We start from the raw sequence: 24,988 nt of genomic DNA, 5'->3' as shown, positions 1-24,988 counted from the left end.
TTATCTCTCTTGCTCTGGGTGAAAGTATGATGAGGTAAAATAACTGCTGGTTTCCCAAAAATGAGTGCCTGTGGGCGCCACATCAAACCACTGGCTCAAATTAAGCACTGGGGTGAGAAAGTCTCCAATGACCTGCTCTGCTCTGAAAGTTTACATTTTTGTTTTTGTTTGGAAGCTGAGTGCGTACTATGCCAGGATACAATCTCGGCACCTACCTTGTATTTTGTGTGGGTTTCGTCATACGTGTTCCACTGCAGCCTTGTTCAAGAAAACATGCTATTAATGTGTGTGAGTTATATACACATGCAGTGCAGAGATCACACGCACAGGGTGGCCATGGCCCCCTTTGTCAACTGACATTGTGAACCACAGATTAATTTCCTTTGGTAATGAACATTTTGAGCGCAGATTTCTTCCACGATATGGTAAGACTGCTTGGGTGAATTAGCGTGATGGTGACCTCTTACGCAGTATCTTGCTTTCACTGAAACACAAAGGTGGTGGGTGGGATGCTTGCACCCGTCTCAGCCACTGGCCATGGATCGGGACGTCACTCTCACGCCTCTTTCCTTCTCTCCCTTGTCCTACTTTCGCACATCTTTGCAGCCTGCAGGAGTCTGGATTTTTTTTTTCGTGTTTCTTGTTGATTAAGAAAAGGAAATGTGAAGTGATAGAGATCTGTGCGTGACGTCAGGCAGATGCCTTGCCAGTGGGACTGCTGCCCCCTCCGCCTGTGTCTAGGGTGCCTCCCCTCTCGCAGTGCCTCTCTCATGAGCAAGAAGGTCGCTGTGGTCCAGCGCCAGCAGCTGCGCCCAGCAGTGACCAGTGGTGGCCGGCAGGAGGGAGCAGCTGCTGCCAGGAGCACCGAAGAGGCGCGCAGCTCCTTTAACCAGGGTAAGTGCCTTGGACCACTCCTCGCAGGCAGGGTTTGTACACAAACATGCTGTCTTCCCACACACAGCCTTTGTATCTATTACGTTTAACGTCAGCACTGCAAATATTAATTCACGGTCTCAGCATCCCCTCGCTCCCCAGCTATTCAGTGTCAACACTGTGCAGATGTCCTGCACTTAAGGGTCAGCCACGTGCCTTTTTTCGTTCATTTTACAACCAACCTCCTCACCTCCCATACACTCCCCCCCCCCCCTCCTCCCCCCCGGCAGCCCCTCCTGGGACCAAAACAGAAAATAAACCACTATGCAAAAATAAACCCTAGTTCCACTGAGTTCTCTAACTTGCTTTAAGTTGTGCTGCGCAACAGCGCTAGCTACGACGTATAAGGAGGCGAGCCTAGAGAGTGCAGGGCAAGCACACAGTTGTTTTGTAGTTGAGTATTGGCTTAAACTAATAATAATAATAATAATAATAATGATAATAATTAATGATAAGTAGTGAGGCGGCAAAAACGATTCACTTCGCTTAGAAAGAGGACTTTAAACATATATATTTTTATTCTTATTATTATTCTATTGATCGTAGCTCTAAGTATAATAATTTCAGTGACAATATTTCGACATGCACAAGCTGCCCAAGAGGCTTGGCCAGGTTTGGGGAAATATCTACTTTTGTGAAACACTTAATTTAACACACAGTGCAGTGAAGGGCCGCAGAGCCCCGTGCGGTGTAGTATAAATAGCTTTCGTAAATACATATTTGGGAGGGGCGTCATTGCAGTCTGTTTGTTGTCTGTAGTCGGACACAGTAAGTCTATAGAAAGTGCAGTCAAGTTTGTGCAGAGAGTGAGGCGGGCATGATTGCAAACAGTGCTTACTTCCTGGTACGAGAGCGAGGAAGGGGCGTGGTCTCCAGGGGGTCTGTGGCTCTAAGGGAACTGAAGCTCCAGGGAGTCTGGTCGCAGTTGCGCATGGGGAGCTCCTGGTATCAGCGGTGTCTGCTCACAGGCAGGTGTACACGAGGCCAGAATATAGGAGGCTTTGTGCAAGGTCGTGCCTGTGAGGCTCCCCAGTCATGGGCATGCGAGGGGTGGTTGGATGTCCAAAGTGTTTTTTTGCAGTTTTATATAGCCCGAACTCGACTCGAAGGTACTGGAGAGCTCTAAGGTGACCAGCGTCCCGGATTTTCCGGGACAGGCCTTTTTTCACCAGCTGCCGGGCAAATTTGGCTCATGCCCTGGTTTTTGGAGGGGGGCGACTGAAAACAGTGAGATGCACTTTTTAGGTGTTCTAAAGTTGTACTACTTAGCAGCTGTTAAAAGTAAACAATTTAACTAACATGTAAGATGATGGTTTTAAAAATGACCTTTCATTTATTTTCTTAGTACCTCTCTGTCTTCCTATGTTGATGAGAGCTGTAATTCCGCGCAGCTCAGTTGATGTCAAATTGTACCTTCTATATTTGCAAAATGTCCCGGTTTTTGGTTCCCAAGATCAGATCACCCTGTCTACATGAGCACCAATTTCATTACAAAGTGATTTTTGTTTTAGGCATGCAGAGATTAAATGATTGAAAACTGTGTTACATAGGGTTGAGGTGGGCGTGGGTACTCACGAGTATGCGAAGTTGCGCCAGGGCGCGGCGGCGGCTGTTCTTGGCGAGGCAGGTCGGAGCGCACTTTTGGGCTGCGTGTGGCCCAGCAGAGGGATGTACTGCACACAGAGGCTAAAGGTGATGTATAGACAGAGAGGGTGGCAGTGCGCAGGCAAGGGAGGGCTTGCTGTGCTCAGACATACTGCATATTGCTGCTCAGAGGGAGGAAGGGTATACCTGTCATGTTCACAGTCTGGCTGCTGTGACACAGGTGGGGATGCGCACATTATACAGTCAGGCAGGAGCGGCTGAACGCAGGCAGGGTGTGTTGAACTCCTTGGTAAGAGGGGTCACTGATCACACTCGGAGAAGGGTGCACCACGGTGGAGGTACTCTCTGCTGAGTGGGTCACTGATCAGGGTCACATACCGGTGTCCCAGGGTGGGGTATTCTCTGGTGGGAGTGGTGACTTGACTGTGACATGGTAGCATGGACCTCTTCTGTGAACGGTAGCTGTTGACTGTCTGGTGGGGTGGTCCTTGGTGGTAGTGGCTGGTCACTCTCATAAAATGGTATCCTCTTCAGTGGAAGGGGGGTGTATGTTCGCAGTCACACTTAGATGCTCCAGGCTAGTGGTCTTCTCTAGTGGGAGGGGTCACTCCCAATAGATGTGATGTGCACCAGGATCTGAGTCACTTCATGATAAGGGGCGCGGGTGGCCGATCACTCTCAGAAACGGTGAGGGTCTTCTCTGTGGGAGGGGTACACTGTTCACTGATAGTCTCCCAAAGGTGCCCAGGGAGGGGTTCTTCCCTGGGGGAGGAGTGACTGTTCACTGCCAGGCATAGGCTCCTCTGTGGGATGGGGGTCCTCTCAGGTGGGCGGGGTCAATGTACACTGTCTGACAGGGGTGCACAGGGTGGGTTCCTCCCCCGTGGGAGGGCTGTCTCTTCAGAGGGGCGGTCTGAAATGTCTCTGCTCTTGCTAGAGAGGGAAGGCTGCTGATGCTGTTGCTTTTTCTCTCTCAGTTTTACCTGCAGAACGCGCAGCCCCTGCTCGGCCATGGCTTTTCCCGAATTCAGGCTCCTGACCTGGCTCCGGGAGGGTCGTCAGTCCCGGAAGCTCATCCTCCTAATAGTCTACATCGCACTGCTGCTGGACAACATGCTGCTGACGGTAGTAGGTAGGTGGACATTGCCATTGCTTGCAAAACTGAACTTTTGGGCACAAGAAGTTAATTAGAGTAACTAATCCGACATAGCGCCCTTCATTCAGACATTCATTCATTCGTGTGCGTATACGCACACACATATTTAAATTAGCCAGATGTCATATATATATATATATATATATATATATATATATATATATTCACGAATTTCATCACGCCTCATCCATTAATCTACCCACCCGTCCACCCATCCACCCGTGTACCCTCACACAATCTCGAGCCTCTATTCCTTACTCCGCTGGGTCCATAATTCCCTGGTTTGATCGCTTGTGTCCTGCTAGAGGCGGAGAATAGAGAGAATTCACCGAGTTTGGGACAACTGCATGGTGACCCCTGTCAGGCGCAACGCAAAGGAAGATTCAGATGGAAGGCAAACTCATGGAAATCAGCGCACAGAGCGGGGGATGTCGGCGTCGGAGGCACATTGGCATAAATACATAATTGCTGCATTCCCCCCCACACACAGATACTGTCAATGCTCAGGGGGGCTGCCAGCGCTTTCATTTCATGCAGAAAGTGTTCCCCGCGAGTTTAACAAAGCAGCTGCCGGTGCCACGAGGCATCAGTAGAGATGCAATTGTCTCGCGGCTGGCTCTCTTCCCGCCGTTTGATCTTATTTCTGGTCCAGCTCCTATTTCTCGTCACATCTTCGTCCTGTTTCTCTTTTAAGGAGGGCGTGGGCGCGGGGTTGCACTGTCGGGCAGCTGTCCTCCCTGTAACACTTGGGGTGCGGTTGCACCACGAAGGTCAGCTTAAGCCCTTGAGACGGAGCACTAGAGAGCGGGGAGACCCCCGGTGCCCGTGCTCCCGCTACGGCGTGGTGAGGGCGTAGAGTCCCGGTGTTTAGAGCTGCTCGATAGTTCAGGGCCCACACTGTGAATGAATTGGTACAGGCAGAAGTATATAGTTATATGTGTATTCGTGCAGGTGTAAAGTGCGCTTCCCATCCCGTTGCCCTCTTCTCCCGGTTCGAACAAATCACCTGCCCTTAGATTCGGATAGCTCCAGCTCCCGCCTCGGTAGTCTTAATGCCTCTGACTCGAGGTCGCCCGTTTTATGTCTCCGTTGTATTGTTTGCAATGTGCGAGTCTCAATGGATTCGTATACTATGAACCCATTGACCCTTTGATTAATTCACCCATTCCTTCATTCCTCCCACCTGTATGTCCATCTATCTCCCTGCCCGCCCTACAGCCGTCTGTCCGTTATTCTGTCCATCAACCACCCATCCACCTAAGTCATCAAAATCATCCATCTACCCATCCATCGATTGACTCTCCTACACCCACCTGTCTTTCTACACATCGGTACATCCGCACATCTTTGTGCTTCGTCCATCCATCCATTGACCTACTCAGCTATGCAGCTGCCCACCCCATATCTGTCAGCCTGTACATCCATCCATTAAACCGGTCTACCCTCCACACAGACACCCTATGGATCCCTTTGCTGATCTACCGAACCATCCGCCCGCCCATCCTACACTCACCATTCACTCTGTGCGTCGGTGCATGCGCCCGCCAATCTGTTCATCCATCCATTGACTACCCAGCTACTCAGCCGGCCGCCGAACACACCACGTTCTTCCAAACATTCGTCCATTCATTGATCCGCCCAGTTTACGTGTCTGACGTGTCCTTTTCCTCCTTGTCTCTCGCCGTAGCAAAAAAAAAAAAACCAACAACTAAAAGAAATAAATAGCTCCTAAGCGGTAGACCCTTGCAAGATCCCAAAGGCTCCGCCTGGTCGCGGTTGATCTTTGTGCTCTGGTTACATGCAAAGGAAACACGAGAAACTAAAGGGAAACGAGAAAGCTCCGTTTCCGCCTATAATGGCCTAAGTATCTCTCCCTAGCGAAAGAGAGCTCCGCCGAGGTGTCTGCTCCGAGGACATTTCTGAGACCGGAAGTATTCAGCAGGTATACATGGGGTCCTGGTCCGTTCGGCACCTCAGTGACGGCCTCCCCCAGCCCGTGCACCCCAGTCGTGAGCTCCATGCACCAGTTACTTGAGCTTCAGCCCTCTGTTTAGGACTTTTCTTCTTAGGGACGCAGTCTAGCTGAGCTATGGGGGGCTGACTACTAGAGAGAGCCGAGTACCTTCTCCAATTACACGAACCGTCTACCCTAGCGCCTAACCACCAAGTGAGGGGCGGGATGTTAAGTTTGAACTTCTGCTGTTAGCCAATACTTTCAAATTGTCATGTAAATTCGCTTCCGAGATTATTTTATGGTACGCAGAACATTTCAAAATATTACACATTTCATGAGGACAACACAGGACAGAAATTTAGATTCCCAGCACGGGATATGCTTAAATAAAAGACCCACTTAATCCACCGATGCATCATTTCGATCTCTACTACATAAGGCTTTACTGGTCCAATTTACAGATTGCCAAGAGTTGTTCAAAAGGCTGCAAAATCCGAACTTTTTCCAGATTTACAATTATGGCTTCCCGCCTATGTCATATTTCTGGCGTTTAACGGGTAAGAAAACGACCGTGCCAGCAAGCATCTTGGTTTCCAACCTCAGCTTCTCTACTTAATCAAACATTGTGCCCCTGGGCTAATCGTTTCATCTCCTGGTGCATCACTGTTCCCAAACAGTTCACACACTAAAACCAAACAAAACCTCATAAAATCCAGTTCGCGGCCGCGCTCCTCACACTCGCTTGGCTACAGGAAGTAGGAGAGAGTCGGAGATAAAGGCGCTTTGCAGCAGAGTGAACTCTTCATATACAGCCAGGTATTCATTCTGAGGCAATCCCCATAAATATCCTTCGTGATTGTTTATCCAAACTAACGCACACAAGGGTCCGCAGGAGTTAACGATTTCCCATGAATATAGCAACATTTGGGAGAAACTCCAAAACCGCTGGCAACGTGAAAAAGTGTAATTGTTTTCTGGGAGATGGATACACCATTGCTACAAAAGCGGACTTCTGTGCATGTCACCGAATTAAGCCTCTCCCGCCGCCGACTGGCCCCACAGGCAGCCCACAGTTTGTAGGACGAGGTGTGGGGAACTGCTCACCCCCCAGCTGTAGCTCTTCTGAAGTCAGTGGGGTAACGCGAAATGATGGAGCCCCTCGCAGTATATGAAGGGTCTCTGCGTCCTCCATATCCCACAGATATTCACAGGCATTAGGCTGAATGTTGCCTCCTGAAAGATTGGGGCCCCGTAAGGTTGAGGTGCCCTTCTGAAATCATAGAGCTGCAGCGGCCTGCGTTGCGCCCCTCTCTGACATGGGGGCCACAGGCATTGACCAGCATTTAAAAGGACTACGCATGTCGCCTGGCCCGCAGCCACGCCTGGCATTGAGTGTAGAAGGGGCTAGGTATATGGAGGGCTTTGAACGGGTTTAGTATATGGGTGTATATTGCACACACCGCATGACTTGCAGCTATGCACCCTGCACACTACATACTGGCATGCAGTGTACACTGGGCTTGGTAAAGACAGGGCAAGGCCTGTGGCTATGCGCACATCGTACAGGTGCACAGTTCGCAAAGCACATAGTAAATACAGGCCATGTCCCGAGCCAATGCACTCTACACGCTCCACAGTGATGCATACTAGTACACACCGTACATGCAGGCCAGGGCAAGGTCTGCGGCAACAAAGCACAAAGAGGCTTATTTATAAGCCCGAAGTGCCACTTGAGCGTCATTTTCAGCAACGCTCTAATGGCGCTGTGCCCATTTTCACATTTAGAAGGCAGCGCTAAGCCACTTTGCGTGGCTTAACGCCACCTTGTGCATATGCCCCCCACGCAATCTCCTGCGGCGTGCAATGGGTATTGCTGTGGGCATTTCCATGAAACAAACATTGCTTTTAACACTACCCCAGATTTACGAGAAATCATAAATAGGAGGCAGGCCAAAAACTAACGTCACCCCAGGGGTGGTGTTAGAGTGCGGTAATGAGGAGAAATACTTTTACTTCTTTTCGGTTTTGCTTTTTCTATGTGTGCTGTATTTGGCAGCACACATAAAAAAAACAAAAGACCATTAACGATTGCCTATGTGAAGGAAGAGACACCTTCCTGCACATAAACAATAATTTTCTGCAACACAGGCACCCTTGCACCATAGCGCAAGGGTGCCCTCGTTTGCGCTTGGCATCTTATTTTAGCACCAGCGCAGGGGGAGAGGACATAAATGTGCCATATCTTGTAGATAGGGCACATTTCTGTCCTTTCCCTGTGACGCAGGGCAGCAGAGCAAGACACTTGTTGCACTGCCCTGCGCCACAGGGGCTTGTAAATAATCCCCAACATGCCCTACTTGTCCCAAAATCCTTGTCCCTCGACCCGGATCCAACATCACTAAAAGGGTCCCACATGGTATGAGCATCAGAGGGCATTTCAAATGTCCACCGCACCTCCACCTACCCTTCTACGTCTTGTCACTGCACTTGAACTGTAGGCCCCGCCCACCAGTTTTTTTATGAAGGCATTTTGTATGCTTCTAATTCAGGCCCTATCACACCGTTGTACGGAACAGAATCTGCCGATCAGAACGTGGTGTTGAATTGAAAGCGATATATGTAATGCCGATAAAACACAGCATAGGGCATATCCGCCGTCAAAATACGGTGGCCAAACACGAACTTTCTATCTGCATTTAATCCACCCAATAAAAAGGAGAGATGAAATCCGAAACAGACTTGTGTAAACGCTAAATGAAAATGTTCCTAAAGGAGTTTGAAGAATTTCTAAAAAATAAACCGTGCAACGTATTTCCATCACTCTAAAATGCGTGATTATTGCATTGACCTGTGATGCACCCATTTTGTGCTAGGAGTGATAACTAACATCTTCAACCCCCTGAAGCTCCTCCCCTGAACAATGTGCACCAAACGTGCAACAGTCAAACCAGGGAAACCAAATATTTTCTGAATACTTTGCGCAGTTTTGTGTGAGTGGGTGCAAAGTTATTAGTCTATTGGTTGCAGGTGGAGCCTCACACCAATTGCCAAAGACCCATTTGCCCCTGTACGGTGACACACATCTCATCTGGGGGGGAGTGATAAACTCTTGACGGAGTTTGCAGAGTTTTGGCCACTCCTTGTTATGCATGTAAAACAGATTTCCGGCCAAATGTCGCTTGACCGCTGCATGGTGGAGTTTTTTCTTAAGCGCAACTTGCCAATGGTAAGTTGGCAAGCAAGAACTGGCATCGCTTAGTGTGATTTTGGGGCACTAGGTGGACACCTGACAAGATTTTCCCAACGTGGGAGGTCGTTGCCAGTCTTGACCATTTGCGGTGGAAAGCGGCATTTTCAAGTACAAAAACCAACTCAAGCCAGCAGTGCCTTCTGGTACACAGCTTGGTGCAATTCGCACTGATTTGTCAGTGCAAAACAAGCTGCTAAAAATCAGCGCAATGTACCGATTTCTGCCTGCTCATGGAACTCTGTGGAATCTCTCAGAATCTCTGTGGTAGCTCCATGGAGTTCCACCCACCCCTAATCTCATCCTGTTTGTGGAGAAAGAAGAGGCCTCTTCTTTGTCTGTAGATGGTAGACACTGGCATCAACATGAAGGATGCTCAAGAAAACAAGGGTGTGTAGCTACCCCTTGACGTGGATAGGAAGAGGCTGGGTGGGAAGGGGAAGGTCCACTGACGGAACTGCAGAGGATAGTCCCATTTCACTGAGGGATGGGAGGGGTTCTTTTCTCTGTTGTGCAAACATCAATCCTCTTATGGTCACATTTCAACATGAGAGTTTAAAACATACCAATTTAGTCAATATTTTAGAAAAGTGTGAGGGATGAGGCGATGGAGGATGCCTAAATTGGTTGTCAAGGGACTGCTCTGATAAAAAGCATGTTGCTGCATTTGCTAATTTGAGTACATCAAAGGAAGTATTTTGTATACACACACACACACACACACGCACACACATCCATCTACTGTTTCACTTTAACTTTGCTCTTAAACTGTGTCATCTAGTGTAGTTTCTGCCACTCCTTGGCATCTGTTGACCACCACTGCTTCATATTTCATATTTGATAGCAGTCCTCCTCTGATAGCTGGTGACCATCAAAATTCACATCTCGTGTCCACACCCTTTCTTCTGTTATGATTCCCTGGTATGAAGCGTTCTTCCATTGCATATTGTGGACATTCTTGACATTATGATACCTCTAGGATATGGTGGGAAACTTGAGAATATTAAAAACACCCAGTCCTAAGAATTCTATTATCCGCGGCATAGAGTGGCCACCAATGGCTAATGATGGGTACTCTAGCAAAGGTAAACATTTCTGATATTTGGTGTCTGCTACTCGCATGTGATGAGCACCCCGGAAGGTGCTTAATGGGTTATGTGAGGTGGACTTTATACAAATGTAGCAGTGATATATTTTGATAATTGAAGAGAAGCGATTGGAGGCGAAAAATATGGATTAAGTAAATTAAAACTAGTATTTGTGGAATATAATATTTGTTTCTTAAAAAATATAAACTTATATTGGAGGCATTCCATATATTTGCTAAATTGGAGGAATTAAATGTATTTGCTATAAATGAGCACCAGAAAGTTTGGAACATGTGCTTTGGTTGGAAAATGTCAAGCTGATTTGTTTCGGCAAATTAATTCCTTTTCCATAATATGCTAATATTTATCACTGGGTGATAATTTATACTTAGTGTTATGAAAAATGGAAGCGTTATTTCCTTGATTGCAGAGGGGGCTTGCTGCTTTAGTTGTTATTTCATTACTCAAGTAGAGGCATTTTATCAACATTTTCACCCATGCTACTGTCTGTGATCAGCACCTTTATGTTTACTCTATTTATATAAATATGTCTGCTGTCTTAACTTGTTAAGGTCTCTGCTCTGAGCAGCAGTTGTAGTGTCTGAGCCTGTGAAATCCGTCTAACCCGAGGGATAGCTAAACTGTCTTCTGAAAATATTTATTATTATAACATTTCACTATTCCACCTTGTCCATGCTAAGCAGATGCCCTGTCATGTACATGACTCAAATTCTACATGGCAAGGTTGGAAAAAGAAAGGCGGTGGAAGGTAGTTGTGAAGTAGGATGGTATCTACTTCTAGAAAAATAATATCGGGCAATGCTAAATGGCATACTTGGATTATTTGAACTGCCTGCAAAACCATGTTGCATGAGACACTTTTTTTCGAGGTAAATCAGACTGAAAAATGTCTCATTTTGCCAAGGTGTATTGGAGGGTGAGCCCCAACATTGTAGCCACATTTAGGCAAATCTCAGATTCAGATCCTGGTTCATATCCTTTGTTGAGATCTCCATACTTCTGTGGTCAAATAGTTATGAGTAGATTGGGTAATCATTTAATCTTCTGAGCGAAGGCAGCCATGGAGTGTGTGCCAGAGGCATGGTCTTACAGAGGAGGGAGTGATATCTCCACTCTGAGGGCAAACCTGCTCGTGATATGCTAATCCACAACAGTTCCAAGCTTTTCTAGAATGCAGTGATACTTTCCCAAAGATCCCTTAAGTTTTCCCTTATGTCTGGGCAGGTACATAACAGTCCAGGTTCCCAAAGGTAACCTGACTGCAGGTGTAGGGACTTCCTTTTTTCTCCTGAACCAACCTGAAATCCACAGTAACTCACCTGCACACCTGGGTGTCACCGATGCCCAGGTTGGCCACAGGGCCTGTCTCAGCGGATCTGGAAGTGGGTGCATGAATGTCTGAGTGAGTCTGAAAGTGGGTGCATGAGTGAGTGGGCGCATGAGGCTCTGAATGCATGTAGGAGTGAATGAATTAGTGTAAGAAGAAGTGTGGTTTTTATTTAATTTTTTTTTCACAATAGCAAATATTTAGAAAATAATACATACAAAAATTAATGAATTTTTGTGAATATCACACATGATGATGCAAAATTATTTTAACCCCATAATTTCCCCCTAAAACGCACCTATAACACACCCCTGGGGTCATGGTACCTTCACCCAGACCATTTATGCCACTTTTAATTAGGATTTTCACCCCTGGGACCGTGTCCCGTGAAATAAAATGGCAGATGCAACTTTCTAGTCAAGCTGTGGTCAGCCAATTACAGTACTTCTTTTCACACATGCATTCGCAAAAAATCACTAATTTCCGCAAAATATTCACAAAATAATCAGGAAGTTACAGCGACCAGATACATACAAATTTGGATTTCCCTAAATTTCTCAAAAACGACTGAATGGATTTACATCAAACATGCAAAAGCACAATCTGCGCACCAAAAGCCAGCTTTCTGCCAAATTTGGTGTAATTCTGTCCAGCAGTTCAGGCTTTAGTCGTGTCCAAAGGTCTTATGGGAATTAACATGGGAAACACAACTTTTTTCACGCCCCCCGTTTTTCTCGGTCCCCACTTCACAGATCACCCTGAAACTTCCCGTACGCAACAAGAATCACCGAAGCCCTTATTTTTGGAAAATGTTGTGAAGATCGTCATTAAAAGACCACAGCACCAAGTGAAGACATATAGTTGCCTGAGACCAGGGCAAAGTCGAAAGTTATGGTCGACAGTGATGGAGCAGGGTGCGGACACAAGAAGTGGATTGAGGCTGGTCTCAGTTTACCTTCGGACTTAGAAGAAATTCTGTAGAAAAATGTCTGAGAAGGTAAAGTTTAGAGGGGCAGGGCAGCTGGCGGTTTCTGAGGAGGAGACATCATTGTCGGGGAGTCGCTGGCCGAAGTCACTGTTAAGAAACCTTTGTTCTGACTTAGTCGCCTTTTGGACGTCAAAAATATCCAGTGGAACAAAGCTGCAGGTTGTCCTGATGAGGGCTCCACGAGGCCAGATACCCCTTCTGCAAAGAGAGGCTGAACAAGATTTGCTGCTGAAGAGAGGAACATAGCAGAAGCTGCCACAAAGTCAGGCTGACCTTGGGTGGATAGACAAACAGGTTGATTCCAGTCTCCTCTTGGTTCTCAGAGCACGTTTCAGGCACAAATTTCACAAGTTTTGGATTTTGGCTATCTGGAACACCTTCAGAACCACTACCAAGAGTCTACTACTGAAGAGACACCTCTTGTAGGGCCAGGACTCACTCAGGCAGGGTCCTGGTTAGTATTCAAGATTGTTGGAGCCTTTTCTGCCCCCGAGGCTCTGATCAGGATGCCAGCCAACTAGCCCTTGAAGTCACTTTTGTAATTCTGGGTTCAAGGAGAAGTGCAGGACACAGCAGTAGGGTAGACCCTGGGGGGCTCAGGGCATGATTCAGGCAGGTCTAGAAAGTGAACTGAGGAGTGGGTATGATGGTCTTATTTTTATACCTGGTGCCTCTTTTGAAGTAGGAGACATTTCTAGAAGCTCCCCTTTCAAGTTGCTTGGAATTTCCTGCCTCCCAGCCCTGGCCCCAACCTGGCTACAGACACAATGGACTAGTGTGAAGGTAAGGCATACACTAGTAATTTGTAAGTGGGGCTGTGCCCAGCTCCACCCTGCCATCCTGCCTGAGATGGCCCTCCCAGGCACAAATAATCTCTCTATTGTGTGGCTGTCTGTGAGGAATATACAATGGCCAGCTGCCACTCATACCTAGTCATGTGACCATGGAACAGACTGCAAGCTCCAAATACACCATGAAAATGCCAATTTTCTAAAAGTGGCATTTTCAAAATTGTGACTTAAAATGTTACTTTATTATTTAAGATGATTTTAAATTGCAATGTCCCAGACACCATATATGACTTTCTTACCTGCTCCCAATCAAATGTTAGCACTTATTAATTGCAACAAGGAAACCCAATGTTATCCGGTGGAAGAGGTAGACCTCCTTAGCACCAAAATAATTTGTGAGGTTTTTACTACAGGACATGTCCAACTTTTTAATTATGAAGCACCCTGCCCTATGGGCTATTGAGGGCCTTCCTTAGGAGTGACTTATATGTAATAAAAATAGAGTTTTTTATTTGGAAAGGGAGTTTTTTCCAGGTGGAATTGAGTGTTTAAAGCTGCATACAGCCTACAGTGGCAGCCCTGTGTCATGTTTTATGGGGCTGCGTAAGTGGGTGGCACAATAAGGGGTGCAGGCCCCCTAGAAACAATTAATTTACTTGCCCTGGGTAAATGGTATACTTCTTTACTAGGGACTTATAATACGCCAATCAGGTGCAAGCCAATTGGTATAAGTTAATTATACCATGTATTAGGGAGTGAGCACAAGCACTTAAGCACTGGTTAGAAGTGGTAAAGTGCCCCAAGAACTAAGACCAACAAAAATGAATTAAAGAATAAATAGGGTGATGGCAAAAAGGGTGGAGGAAGACCACCCTAAGGGTGACAGGGCTAACTGTGGCATTATAGTTAGGTGATGAAATGAGATAAGAACTAACATTAAAAAACTAATAAAACACTGACATTTGCCAGTTATAGTTTAGTCAACTAACTATAATGTGTGCCCTATCATGTACTGTTTATGACCTCACTTATTACTTCAGTTATGATAACTAAAATGATATAATTGGTCACATCACCAATGACACCTCAACTTAAATCATTGATGACATCACCGCCGTCTTCATCTATGATACTGCTAGTCACATTACTCCATAAACCCTAGCATCATTTAAAAAATGAAAGCTGGCAATAAAGGGCCTACAGTCACAAACAGTATAGAGTTTTTGTGTGTACACATGTGGGTGCACAAAATGGAAATAGAATAGGCCCTGAAGCCAAATGTATCTGTGCATGGTGAAATATTTGTGATACATGGTTTACCTATAAGTAAAGTTTTAAATGCAATTAGTACTCTATGTAACGACTCCTTTAACAGCAGTGGCAACATTTCTCTCAAGTTGCCACCAGACAATCAGATCACTCCTTGTTAGAAATTGGGTCTCTAGTTGGCAGGGGTCTGCAACCTGTCCAAGTAGCGACCACAATTCTAGCCAGGGCTAGTCAATGACACAACATAAATTAGCCTGTGCTCACCCTCTGGTAGGTTGATGCAGAGCATGCAGGCCTAACTTAGAAAGCAATGTATAAAGTATTTTGGCAACACACATGCACCATAACTTCAGGAAGTACACCACAAAAAAGAGACTTCACACAGGTGTGAAAAAATAAAGCTTGTCTAGCTGGTCAATTTAATTCAGCATGACACAAATCCAATTAGTAAATAACTAAGTATTTGCTTTGCAGACTCAAAAAAATAAAGCAAGATCAATGAGTTATTGTAGAGATCAAAGGGGTGGGGCCAAGGACTCCTCAGCACAGGTGTGCAATGTTTTTATGGACTTCAGTAATATACTGGTTGTGCTCTTCTCAGGGAGCAGTGCATGGCTAAGCTGGGCAAGGTCGCGCAGGTTGACTGAAAGCAGTGAGCAGCACAGCATGGAACAGCTGCTCGGGTTGACTGGAAGTAGCAAGCGGCAAAAGGAAAGCAGGGCCCTCCGGACGGTTCATAGGTGTAAGCGGCAAAGTTTAACAAAGCCGCCCGGGTTGAATTGAAAGTTGCGGGTTGCACAAAAAAGCAGGGCTACTCCGGACGGTTCACAGGTGTAAGCAGTAAAGTTTAGTAAAGCTGCTCTGGTTCACTTGAAAGTAGCGAGCAGCAAAAGGAAATCAGGGCCACTCAGATGGTTCACAGGTGGAAGTCGCTCAGTTTGACTTGAAAATATTGAGTGGCAAAAGGAAAGCAGGGCAGCTCCGGAGGGTTCACAGGTAGAAGTGGCACAGTTTGGCAAAGCCCTCGGGGTGACTTAAAAGTAGTGAACGACAAAAGAAAGCAGGGCGGCTCTGGGCATGTCACAGATGTGAACAGAGAAAGAAATAAAGGCCACCCCAGACAGGCCACAGATAAAACCAGTGAATTTTGACAAAGCCACTCAGACTGTTGGAAAGTAGCGAGTGGCAAAAAAAAGAAGGGCCGCTCCAGGCAGTTCACAGATGCAAGTGGTGAAATTTGACAAAGCCACTCAGTTTGATGGAAAACAGCGAGCGGCAAAGGAAAGCAGAAGACGCTTGGAGTCACTCTAGATTTGGAGTACAAGTCATGGGCTACCGGGCAGAGATCAGCAGGTAGCAGGATGGCCCAACAAAGATGGGCAACAGTTCCTGAGAGCCCTCAATTGTGGCAGAGTGGCAATCCTGGCACACAGCAGTCTTTACTCCAGCAGTGTTGTCTTGAGTCCAGAAATGTACTGTCTTTAGTGGGTCATGGACCCAGTACTTATACAGAAAAGAGCTTTTGACGTGGGGGGGGAGGGTGACGACAAAGAGTTCTTGTGAAGTGCACAGGTCCCCCTTTCAGTTCAGCCTCGGTTCTAAACTAACAGTGGGAGGTAATCAGCCCCTTTGTGAGGGCTATGGACACTACCTTTTGAAATGTAAGTGGGAGCACTTCCCAATCTCCTCCCCAGAAAGACACATCAGTATGTAGATGAATGAAGATGTAGCTAAGTATCTTGTGTTGTGGGTGTCTGAACAACTGCACAAGTGTAGCTGTCACGTAGTCCAAGCCAGATGTGTAATGGAGAGAGGTTGTGGGAACACAGGGCAGTGAGTGCAGAGAAGTGCCCACTTTCTAAGAATTACATTTCTAAAATAGTAGTAATAAATCTCACTTCACCAGTAAAGAGGATTTAATATTACCATTCCAATGGTGCTAAACATGATGCAGCTACTCCTCTCTGATCAGGAATTACAGTTTAAAAGTATTATAAGGAATTCCCAATGCTGACCTGTGAGAGGGGCAGGCCTCACAGTAATGAAAAACGACTTGGGGAATTTTCATTACCAGGAATTGAAACATGTAAAAACATATGTCCTGCCTTTTACTTACATGGCACCCTGACCTATGGGCTGCCTAGGGCCTACTTTAGGGGTGGGTTTTATGTAGGAAAAGCAGAGTTTAGGGCTTTGTGAGGGGCTTTTAATGCCACATCAGTGTGGCAGTGAGACTGCACACAAAGGCTCTTCAGTGGCAGGGCTGAGACATGTTTACAGGGCTACTTAAGTGGGTGGCACAATCAGTGCTGCAGGCCCTCTAGTAGCATTCAATTTATAAGCCCTGACTACATGGTATACCAATTTACAAGGGACTTACATGTGCATGTAAATTAAACATGCCAATTGGGGATACACCAATTTTACCATGATTTAAGGGAGAAACACATGCACTCTAGCACTGGTTAGCAGAGGTAAAGAGCTCAGAGTCCTAAGGCAAACAAAACGATGCTCAGAAAAAAGGCAAGAAGTCTGGGGATAACCCTGCAGGGAGGGCCATTTCCAATACTTCAGTACTGTGGATCTTTAGCACCAAAATGACAGAAGGGATGAAAGCTGTCATGGCCAATCGAAATCAAGGATTTCTTAATGTTTGGCACTGTGGTACTCCCAGAGTGCCCAACCTTCCTGCAATCTTTTTCTGAGGGTTAAACATTCAGGCCTAACCAGAGTCCCTCTCTAAAAGTTAATTCCACAAATTTGGCTCAACAGATTTTACACCAAATAAAAACATACTTTCTGAGTAAAGTTCTATCTTTTTGCCAAATTTGGTGTGATTCCATTCAGTTAATTTTGTGTATCGGAGAGCAAACATACATATGGGAAGAGAAATGGGAAAAAACACTTTTGTGACCCCCCACTTTCCTTGGCCCCTGCTTGATGGATCAGCACAAAACAATCAATGAAGGAGCCAAAGTGCATGAATATTTTTTTAACTTTTTTATGGAAAAATGTTATTCAGATTTGTCACATGTTGCCAAAGTTATTTAAAAAAACCCTTTCTATGGAAAGTCCAACCTAACTATACAAAGGTGTGAGAAGCCTTTTCTTGCACAAAAAGCAGTGGCTTTGAAATTCATATTTCACACAGAACAGTGAAATATGGGAAATATTTTAAATTTTCCCTGTGAAAGATTGATTTCACCACCTAATGATAGCCCCCAACCAACTATACAGAGCTTTACCATCGTCCGGGCTACCAGGAATATGCAGCATGAAGGGCTAAATTATACAGCAAAGTTTCCTTAATTTTGTGGCAATTCTCTGGTGGTATTATTTTCATCCATTTTTACCAGAAACAACATTTTTTTGTGAAATTTGCAAGTCTTGCAAATTATGTGGCAAAATAGCTAGTAAATGCAGCAGATATATTAACATAAGGCAATGCGGTAGCCACAGAAATAAATAAATCCACCGGTTCTCATCATTGTCCATTATTATATCCACAGTTCATGAATGGTAACCTTAAGCATTTCAAAGGCAACAAGTGCCCTTTGCTAGTTGTATTTTGAAGACAACTGTTTTTTCAAGAACAAGATACATTAAGGGCAAAGTGTAATATGGTAGTCTCATACTATCTAGGGTATTCTGGTGACGTTTACAAACCTTCCATCTCAAGATTTATAATGGCACAAAACCCCCTCATTCGAAAAATTGGATCATATTACACATTTATTTGTTATGTATTCTCTCTCTCGCACTCTCTCTCTCTCTCTCTGTATATATATATATATATATATATATATATATATATATATATATATAAATATATAGATATATATAGATATATAGATATATATAAAACCTAGTGGCGGTCAGCACTAGGTAGTTATAGTTAGGACCATGTTTCCATAGAAAAAGTGCTTTTGACTTGCCTATATCTTTGGCATCGTTTGACGAATCTTCACAAAATTTTCCCAAAAGGTTTTGCAACTTATTAGCAACACAAAAAATGCATTTCCTTTGAAAACACAATCCTAATTATAACTACGTATTCTATGACTATATACTTACTATACTAAGTTACTAACTATAAGTACACATATATATATATATATATATATGTATGTTATGTGTATATATATATATATATATATATATCACCTGGTGGTACAAAACCATACAAATTCAGCAGTTATAGTTAGAGTTCTTTCAAGTAACTACAATTCGCACCCCAAAGTAACTATAACTCGCGCCTTTGCCATGCACAGCTAATTACATCACATAGTTTATCATTGATGACATCTTCTATGCCATCTTTCATATTATCACTGCAACATTTACAGTAAAATTAGTGATGAGACAACTGTGCATAGTGAGGGCACGAGTTATAGTTACTTACCTTAGAGCGCGAGTTATAGTTACTTGAAAGAACTCTAAATATAACTGCTGCACTGCTATGGTTTTGTACGTTTAAAATGTGAGCCTAACTATAGCGACCCTGTAACCTTTGTTTTTCCAGTGAAAATATATATATATACACACTTAAAAAACCACCAAAGGTTACGGGGACGTTATAGTTAGGCTCAGATTTTAAACGTACAAAACCATAGAAATTCACCTGTTAGAGTTATCTCTAAGTATAACTCGTGCCCTGAGTTAACTATAACTCGTGCCCCAGCCATGCATAGTTTTGTCAAAACCTTTACTGCAAATACTACAATGATATTATCAATGATGCTATCAAAGATGTTATGAGTGCTGTAATTTGTGGGGTATTTAGCAGTGCATCGTGAGGCTGCTAGTTATAGTTACCTTAGGTCATGAGTTATAGTTACTTGAGAGAACTCTTACTAACTATAACAGGTGAATTTCTATGGTTTTGCACGTTTAAAATGTGAGCCTAACTATAACGTCCCTGTAACCTTTGTTTTTTTAAGTGAATTGCTATGTTTTTTTAAATTCTATTTCCTAACTATAACGTCCCTGTAACTTTTGGTTTATTCAGTTGTGAGAAAACTGGGCTGATTGCAGAAGTCCCCTAACTTTTTGCTCCAATTTTTCACTTTTTGCTGGTGTTTTCCTGATTCTGATGGTGCCCTTGGTACCGCTAACCAGCCCCAGGGCCTGTGCTCTGTGTAAAATGAGTATGCAGGTTAGACTAATTATAATTGGCTATGTAAACCTACCTATAAGTCCCTAGTACATGGTAGGGAATGTAGGTTTAGGGACCCCAGCAAAGGTGGTGCACCCAGAGGAGCACTACTGAGGTGACCAGTGTCATTTCAAAGGCAGGCCTGCATTGATGGCTGCTTTAAAAAACTAATGTTTTATGCAAAATTCGACTTTGGAATCAAAAGAACTTCCAAAGTCTTAAACTACATATATGTCACACCTATGGTGTGCCCCAGGTGCCCCCAGGGTTGGGTACAGTGTAACTATACGCAGGAACCTTATAAAATATGTTTTATAAGCCCTGGTGAGTAAAACTACCCACATTTGTTTTTTCCTCATTGTAGTGAATAGGCTCCATAGGCTAAAATGGGGAGACTTTAATTTAATTAACCCCTTCACTGCCAGACCTTTTCCACCTCCTGTGCCAAGCCTTTTTTGGCTATTTGGGGTAGTAAAGCCCTCATAACATTTTTGTCCACATAAGCTACCATTGCCAAATTTGTTTCCTTTTTTTCCAACATCCTAGGCATTCTAGAGGGACCCAGAGTTTGTGGGTTCCCCTTGAGGAGACCAAGAAATTAGCCAAAATACAGCTAAAATTGTGTTTAAACAAATGGGGAAAAAGGGCTGCAGAAGAAAGCATGTGGTTGTTCCCCAGAAAATGGCATCAACAAAGGTTTTATGGTGCTAAAATCACCATCTTCCCAGCTTTCAGGAACAGCCAGACTTGAATCAGAAGACCACATTTTTCCACACAAATATTGCATTTTACTGAGAAATACCCAATTTTTACTATTTTTTGTGCTTTCAGTCTCCTTCCAGGTAGTTAGACAGAAATGGGTGTGAAACCAGTGCTGGATTCTGGACAGCTAAACATTTCTGAAAAGTAGACGAAAGTCTGAATTCAGCAAGGGGTCATTTGTGTAGATCCTTCAAGGTTTTCCTACAGAAAGTAACAACTAAAATAAAAAAGAATTGAAATTGAGGTGAAACAAAAGAGCAGTTTCTGCCCACGTATTCTTCTATAACTTTTTGCAGCTATGACAGATTTTTTAAGCAATATACGGTTGCGGCGATACATAGGGCTTGTAGGTTCATCAAGAACCCTAGGTACCCAGAGCCAATAAATGAGCTGCACCTTGCAATGGGTTTTCATTGTATACCGGGTATGCAGCAATTCATTTGGTGAAATATAAAGAGTGAAGAATAGCTATCAGGGAAACCTTTGTATTTCCAAAATGGGCACAAGATAAGGTGTTGAGAAGTAGTGGTTATTTAAACATCTCTGAATTCCGGGGTCCCCATGCTAGCATGTGAATTACAGGGCATTTCTCAAATAGACGTCGTTTTTACACATTGTCTTACATTTGGATGGAAAAATGTAGAGAAAGACAAGGGGCAATAACACTTGTTCTTCTATTCTGTGTTCCTCCAAGTCTTTCAATAAAAATGGTACCTCACTTTTATGGGTAGGCCTAGTGCCAGTGACAGGAAACGCAACACGGACACATCCCATTTTTACATTGAAGTCCGACGTGTTTTTTGGAAAGTGCCAGACTGTGGATTTTGGCCTCTAGCTCGGCCGGCACCTAGGGAAACCTTGCAAACCTATACATTTTTGAAAACTAGACACCTAGGGGAATTCAGAATGGGGTGACTAGTGGGACTCTCACGAGGTTCTGTTACCCAGAATCCTTTGAAAATCTCAAAAGTTGGCAAAAAACACTTTTTCCTCACATTTCAGTGATAGAAAGTTCTGGAATCTGAGAGGAGCCACAAATTTCCTTCCACTCAGAATTCCACCAAGTCTCCAAATAAAAATAGTACCTCACTTGTGTTGGTAGGCCTACTGCCCGCAACAGGAAACACCCAAAACGCATCAAACTTTTTTAGGCTGAGAAGTGGGGCAGAATTTTCATCGGGATAGTTGCGACAATGTTAGATGGTAGGAATTTTGTTGATTCCTGCACATTATGGAAGGTTCCATCCCAAAAATGTGGGGAAAATGTGTGATTTCAAGCAAAGTTGGAGGTTTGCAGGGCATTCTGGGCATGAAAATGGTGTTTTGTGCATGTGAAGCACACTTCCCTGAACTCACCCAGATGTTTAGTTTTCAGATGTGTCTAGGTCTCGTAGATTGTTCTGCATGGCAGCATTCCAAAGTCCATTGGCAGCCCTCACCATTCCAAGTGGGACAATTTTTAGAGTTAGCCAAGCTCTTATGGCCCAAATGTAAAATCAAAACCCCAAATAATCAACTGTCCTCTTGCTTTCTGTTGGGATAAGATCTTTAGTGTACGGGGGAAGAGCTGAAAGATTGTTACCCCCTTCAGTTGGGGTGGGGGCATAATCATGTCTATACTGGTTGGTAGCCCGCGCCCCACTATTTCTTTTTTTATTCCCTGGCATCTAGTAGGCTTTCTGCCCCCCCCGGGAGTGGATCGGGGGTAATTGCTCCATCTGCTCACCAGTGGGCAGAACAACTTTGTCCCCATTTATTTGGGGTGGGAGTATGGCCATACCCCCAACCTCTTTTTTTGAAAAAAATCTTCCCTGGTGTCTAGTGGGCTTTCTGCCCGCCTTGGGGACAGATGGGTTTTACAAAAATAGGCCGATCTGCCCCCAAAGGGGGCAGAAAAGGCCAACAGTAATTTGCCCTCATGGGGAGTGACCCTTGCCCAAGGGGCTGCCCCCCAAACAAAACACACACACCAATCCCTGGTGCCTAAGTGGTTTTTGCACCCCCTTGGGGGAAGAAGGGCCTAATAGAAATAGACCGATCTGCTCCCAAGGAGGGCAGAAATGGCCTAAAATAAATGTTCACCCCAGGGGAGCAGTCCTTGCCTAAGGGGTCGCTCCCCATATGTAAAAAATAAAAAAAAATCTGAGGTCCCTAGTAGTTTCTACCACCCTTGGGGGTAGATCAGCCTAATTAAAATAGGCTAATCTGCCCCGAAGGGGGGCACAAATGTCCTAAAATAAATTTGGGAGGGACCCTTGCCTGAGGGGTCGTCCCACTTGCAAGAAATTGGCACAAAAAAAATCCCTGGTGTTTAGTGGTTGGTGTCCCCCTTGGGGGCAGATTGGCCTAAGAAAAAGAGGCTGATCTGCCCCCAAGGTGGGCAGAAATGGCCTAAAATATAATAGCCCCCCAGGAAGTGACCCTTGCCTAAGGGGTCGCTCCCCATCTGTAAAAAATGTGTTTAAAATCCCTGGTGCCTAGTGGTTTCTGCCCCCCTTTGGAACAGATCGGGCTAATTCAAATAGGCCAATCTTCCCCCAAGGGGGACAGAAATGGCCTAAGATACATTTTTGCCCCTAGGGGAGTGGCCCTTGCCTAAGGGGTCGCTCCCTGAGCGTGAAATTGTCACGTAAAAAAAATCCCTGGTGCCTAGTTGTTTCTGCCCCGCTTGGGGGCAGATTGGCCTAATAAAAATAGGCGGATCTGCCCCCAAGAGGAGCAGAAATGACTTAAAATAAATTTACTCACCAGGGGAGCCACCTTTGCCTAAGGGGTCACTCCCCATCTGTAAAACAATTAAAATAGGCCGATCTGCCCCTAGGGGTAGGGCAGAAAAGGCCTAATAAAAAAATGCCCCCCTTGGGGAGTGGCCCTTGCCCAAGGGGGTGCTACCCTTGTTTATTTACACAAAGTCAACAAACTCCCTGGTGTGTAGTGGGCATTCCTGCAGGCCGATCACTATGCGATCGGGCTGCAGGAATGCTGAGAAAAACATCAAAGGAAAGGAAAAGCCTTTCCTTTTCTTTGGTGCCTCTCTGATCTCCCCCTCCCCCGATCGGAAGAGAAATGCAAGTATCTCTCTTCCGAACACGCTGGATGATGGGGATGATGAGGTTAGCACGTGATTGCGCGCTGACGTCATCAGATGTCACTGAGAGAATCGGAGGTGGAAGGGGAAGCGATTCCCCTTCCATCCCTGCTCAGGGGGTGGGAGGCCTACAGCGCTCCCCCTGTGGGCCGGGTCCAGGATGTAACGGTTACATCCTCGGCACCAAAAGGGTTAATAAAGTCTCGAAAGGACCTAGATATGGCAATTTTGGTCTCAAACTGATTGTTATAATAAATGCAACAACATGCAATTGTTTGGTTTCATATAACTACTAGTTTAGGGAAAGATTTTTAGAACTCTTCCTGAAAGTTACCCGTTTCAGCTCTGTAGTGCCCTTCTCTGATTGGCCAGCCTCTGGCAGCCTGGCCAGGCTGCCTTGATGAGGTGTGAAGTGGCCTCGGGGGAGATCTGCCTCTGCAGATGGTGAAACAGGATGGGAGGAGAGCAGCCAAACTGGTCTTCAAAGGAGGGAAGGACATTTGGAGCAGCTCAGGGCCTCTCCCATTTCCTGCAAACCCAGACAACCAGGTGCCCTCTTGAATAGATTAGAAGAGGGCATGAGAGGGGTATGTTAAGGATTTTTAGCCACACCAGTGGGTGGGCTCAGTCAGACCTAACCTCCAAAATTCTGTTTCTGACATTTTGGATTTTTAAGAAATGTTGCTCCATGGGATTGATTTTTGCCACACTTCCCAGGAAGTGGTTATCCAAGAGAGTAGCGGCCTGCCTGTGATTGGACATTTCCCCGCTGCTTTTTACCCCAGGAGCAAGAATACATTTGGTGGAGCTGCACCACACCTCAGATCCCTACAAGGAACACTGACAGAAGAAGGACTGCCCTGACCCCTGACCTGCACATGGACACTGCACTCTGAAGGACTACACCAGTTGCACACTTGGGCTTCACCACTAAAAGGACTTTGCCTGTCTTCAACTGGTTCAAGAAGGGACTCCCTGCTTGCTACAGGTGAGAAATAGCTAACGAGAGTTCCCTGCATAAAGTCCTGAAGGAATTGACCAGCTGACCATTGGCTAGTGGTCATTTTTGTATTTGAATCAGGTGCATTCTGGGAGTTGGAGTCCTAACCCTCAAGGAGCAACTCAGAGCCTCTGGAACCTTGAGGTGAGCTGTGGACTCCTTAAGGACCTTCAAAGACCTTCTGGAAGAATATCCAGAAGTTTGGAGAGTTTGGAGAACTTTTGGAAAAAAAGCTCCATAAAGGGAGAGACCCATCGTGGTGAGTCAAGCTGGCTTACCTCAACCGCGACCCGGACTGACTTGCAGGTTTGTCTCGCTGAAAAGCTCCAGAGCCCCAGACTTCCAGGATTTCACGAGGGCCTCCTGGAAAGGTGATCCGATAACCTTGCTTCAAAATCGGCTTGCTGTGGAGGGTCGACCCCTGTCAGAAGGAAAAAGCTTCAAAAAAGTGAGAAAGTCTGAATGTGAAAAGTTGACTAGGACTTTCCACACAGCGTATCCGAGGAGGGCTCCCGGGACGTCGGATCAAGATTCAACTTTGGCCCAGATGAAGACTTCTAGCCTGAAAAATTGTCTAAGTCCGAAAGTTGAATTCTTCACGGAG

General features: G+C 45.2%; 1 protein-coding gene across 1 annotated transcript in view; it reads left to right on the top strand.

Moving 5' to 3' along the window:
• Positions 1-761: 761 nt before the first annotated feature.
• SLC18A2 (solute carrier family 18 member A2) overlaps positions 762-24,988 on the top strand; it is a 347,766-nt gene continuing 323,539 nt past the window's right edge. The window contains exons 1-2 of the mRNA XM_069239257.1: positions 762-894; positions 3,516-3,670. Of these exons, the coding sequence (XP_069095358.1) occupies positions 3,550-3,670 (121 nt within the window). The 5' untranslated portion in view covers positions 762-894; positions 3,516-3,549. The remainder of the gene's footprint in view (positions 895-3,515; positions 3,671-24,988) is intronic.

This window comes from Pleurodeles waltl, chromosome 6, assembly GCF_031143425.1.
Source record: "Pleurodeles waltl isolate 20211129_DDA chromosome 6, aPleWal1.hap1.20221129, whole genome shotgun sequence".
NCBI classification, from domain to species: Eukaryota; Metazoa; Chordata; class Amphibia; order Caudata; family Salamandridae; genus Pleurodeles; species Pleurodeles waltl.
This window is presented reverse-complemented; position numbering and strand designations above follow the sequence as displayed.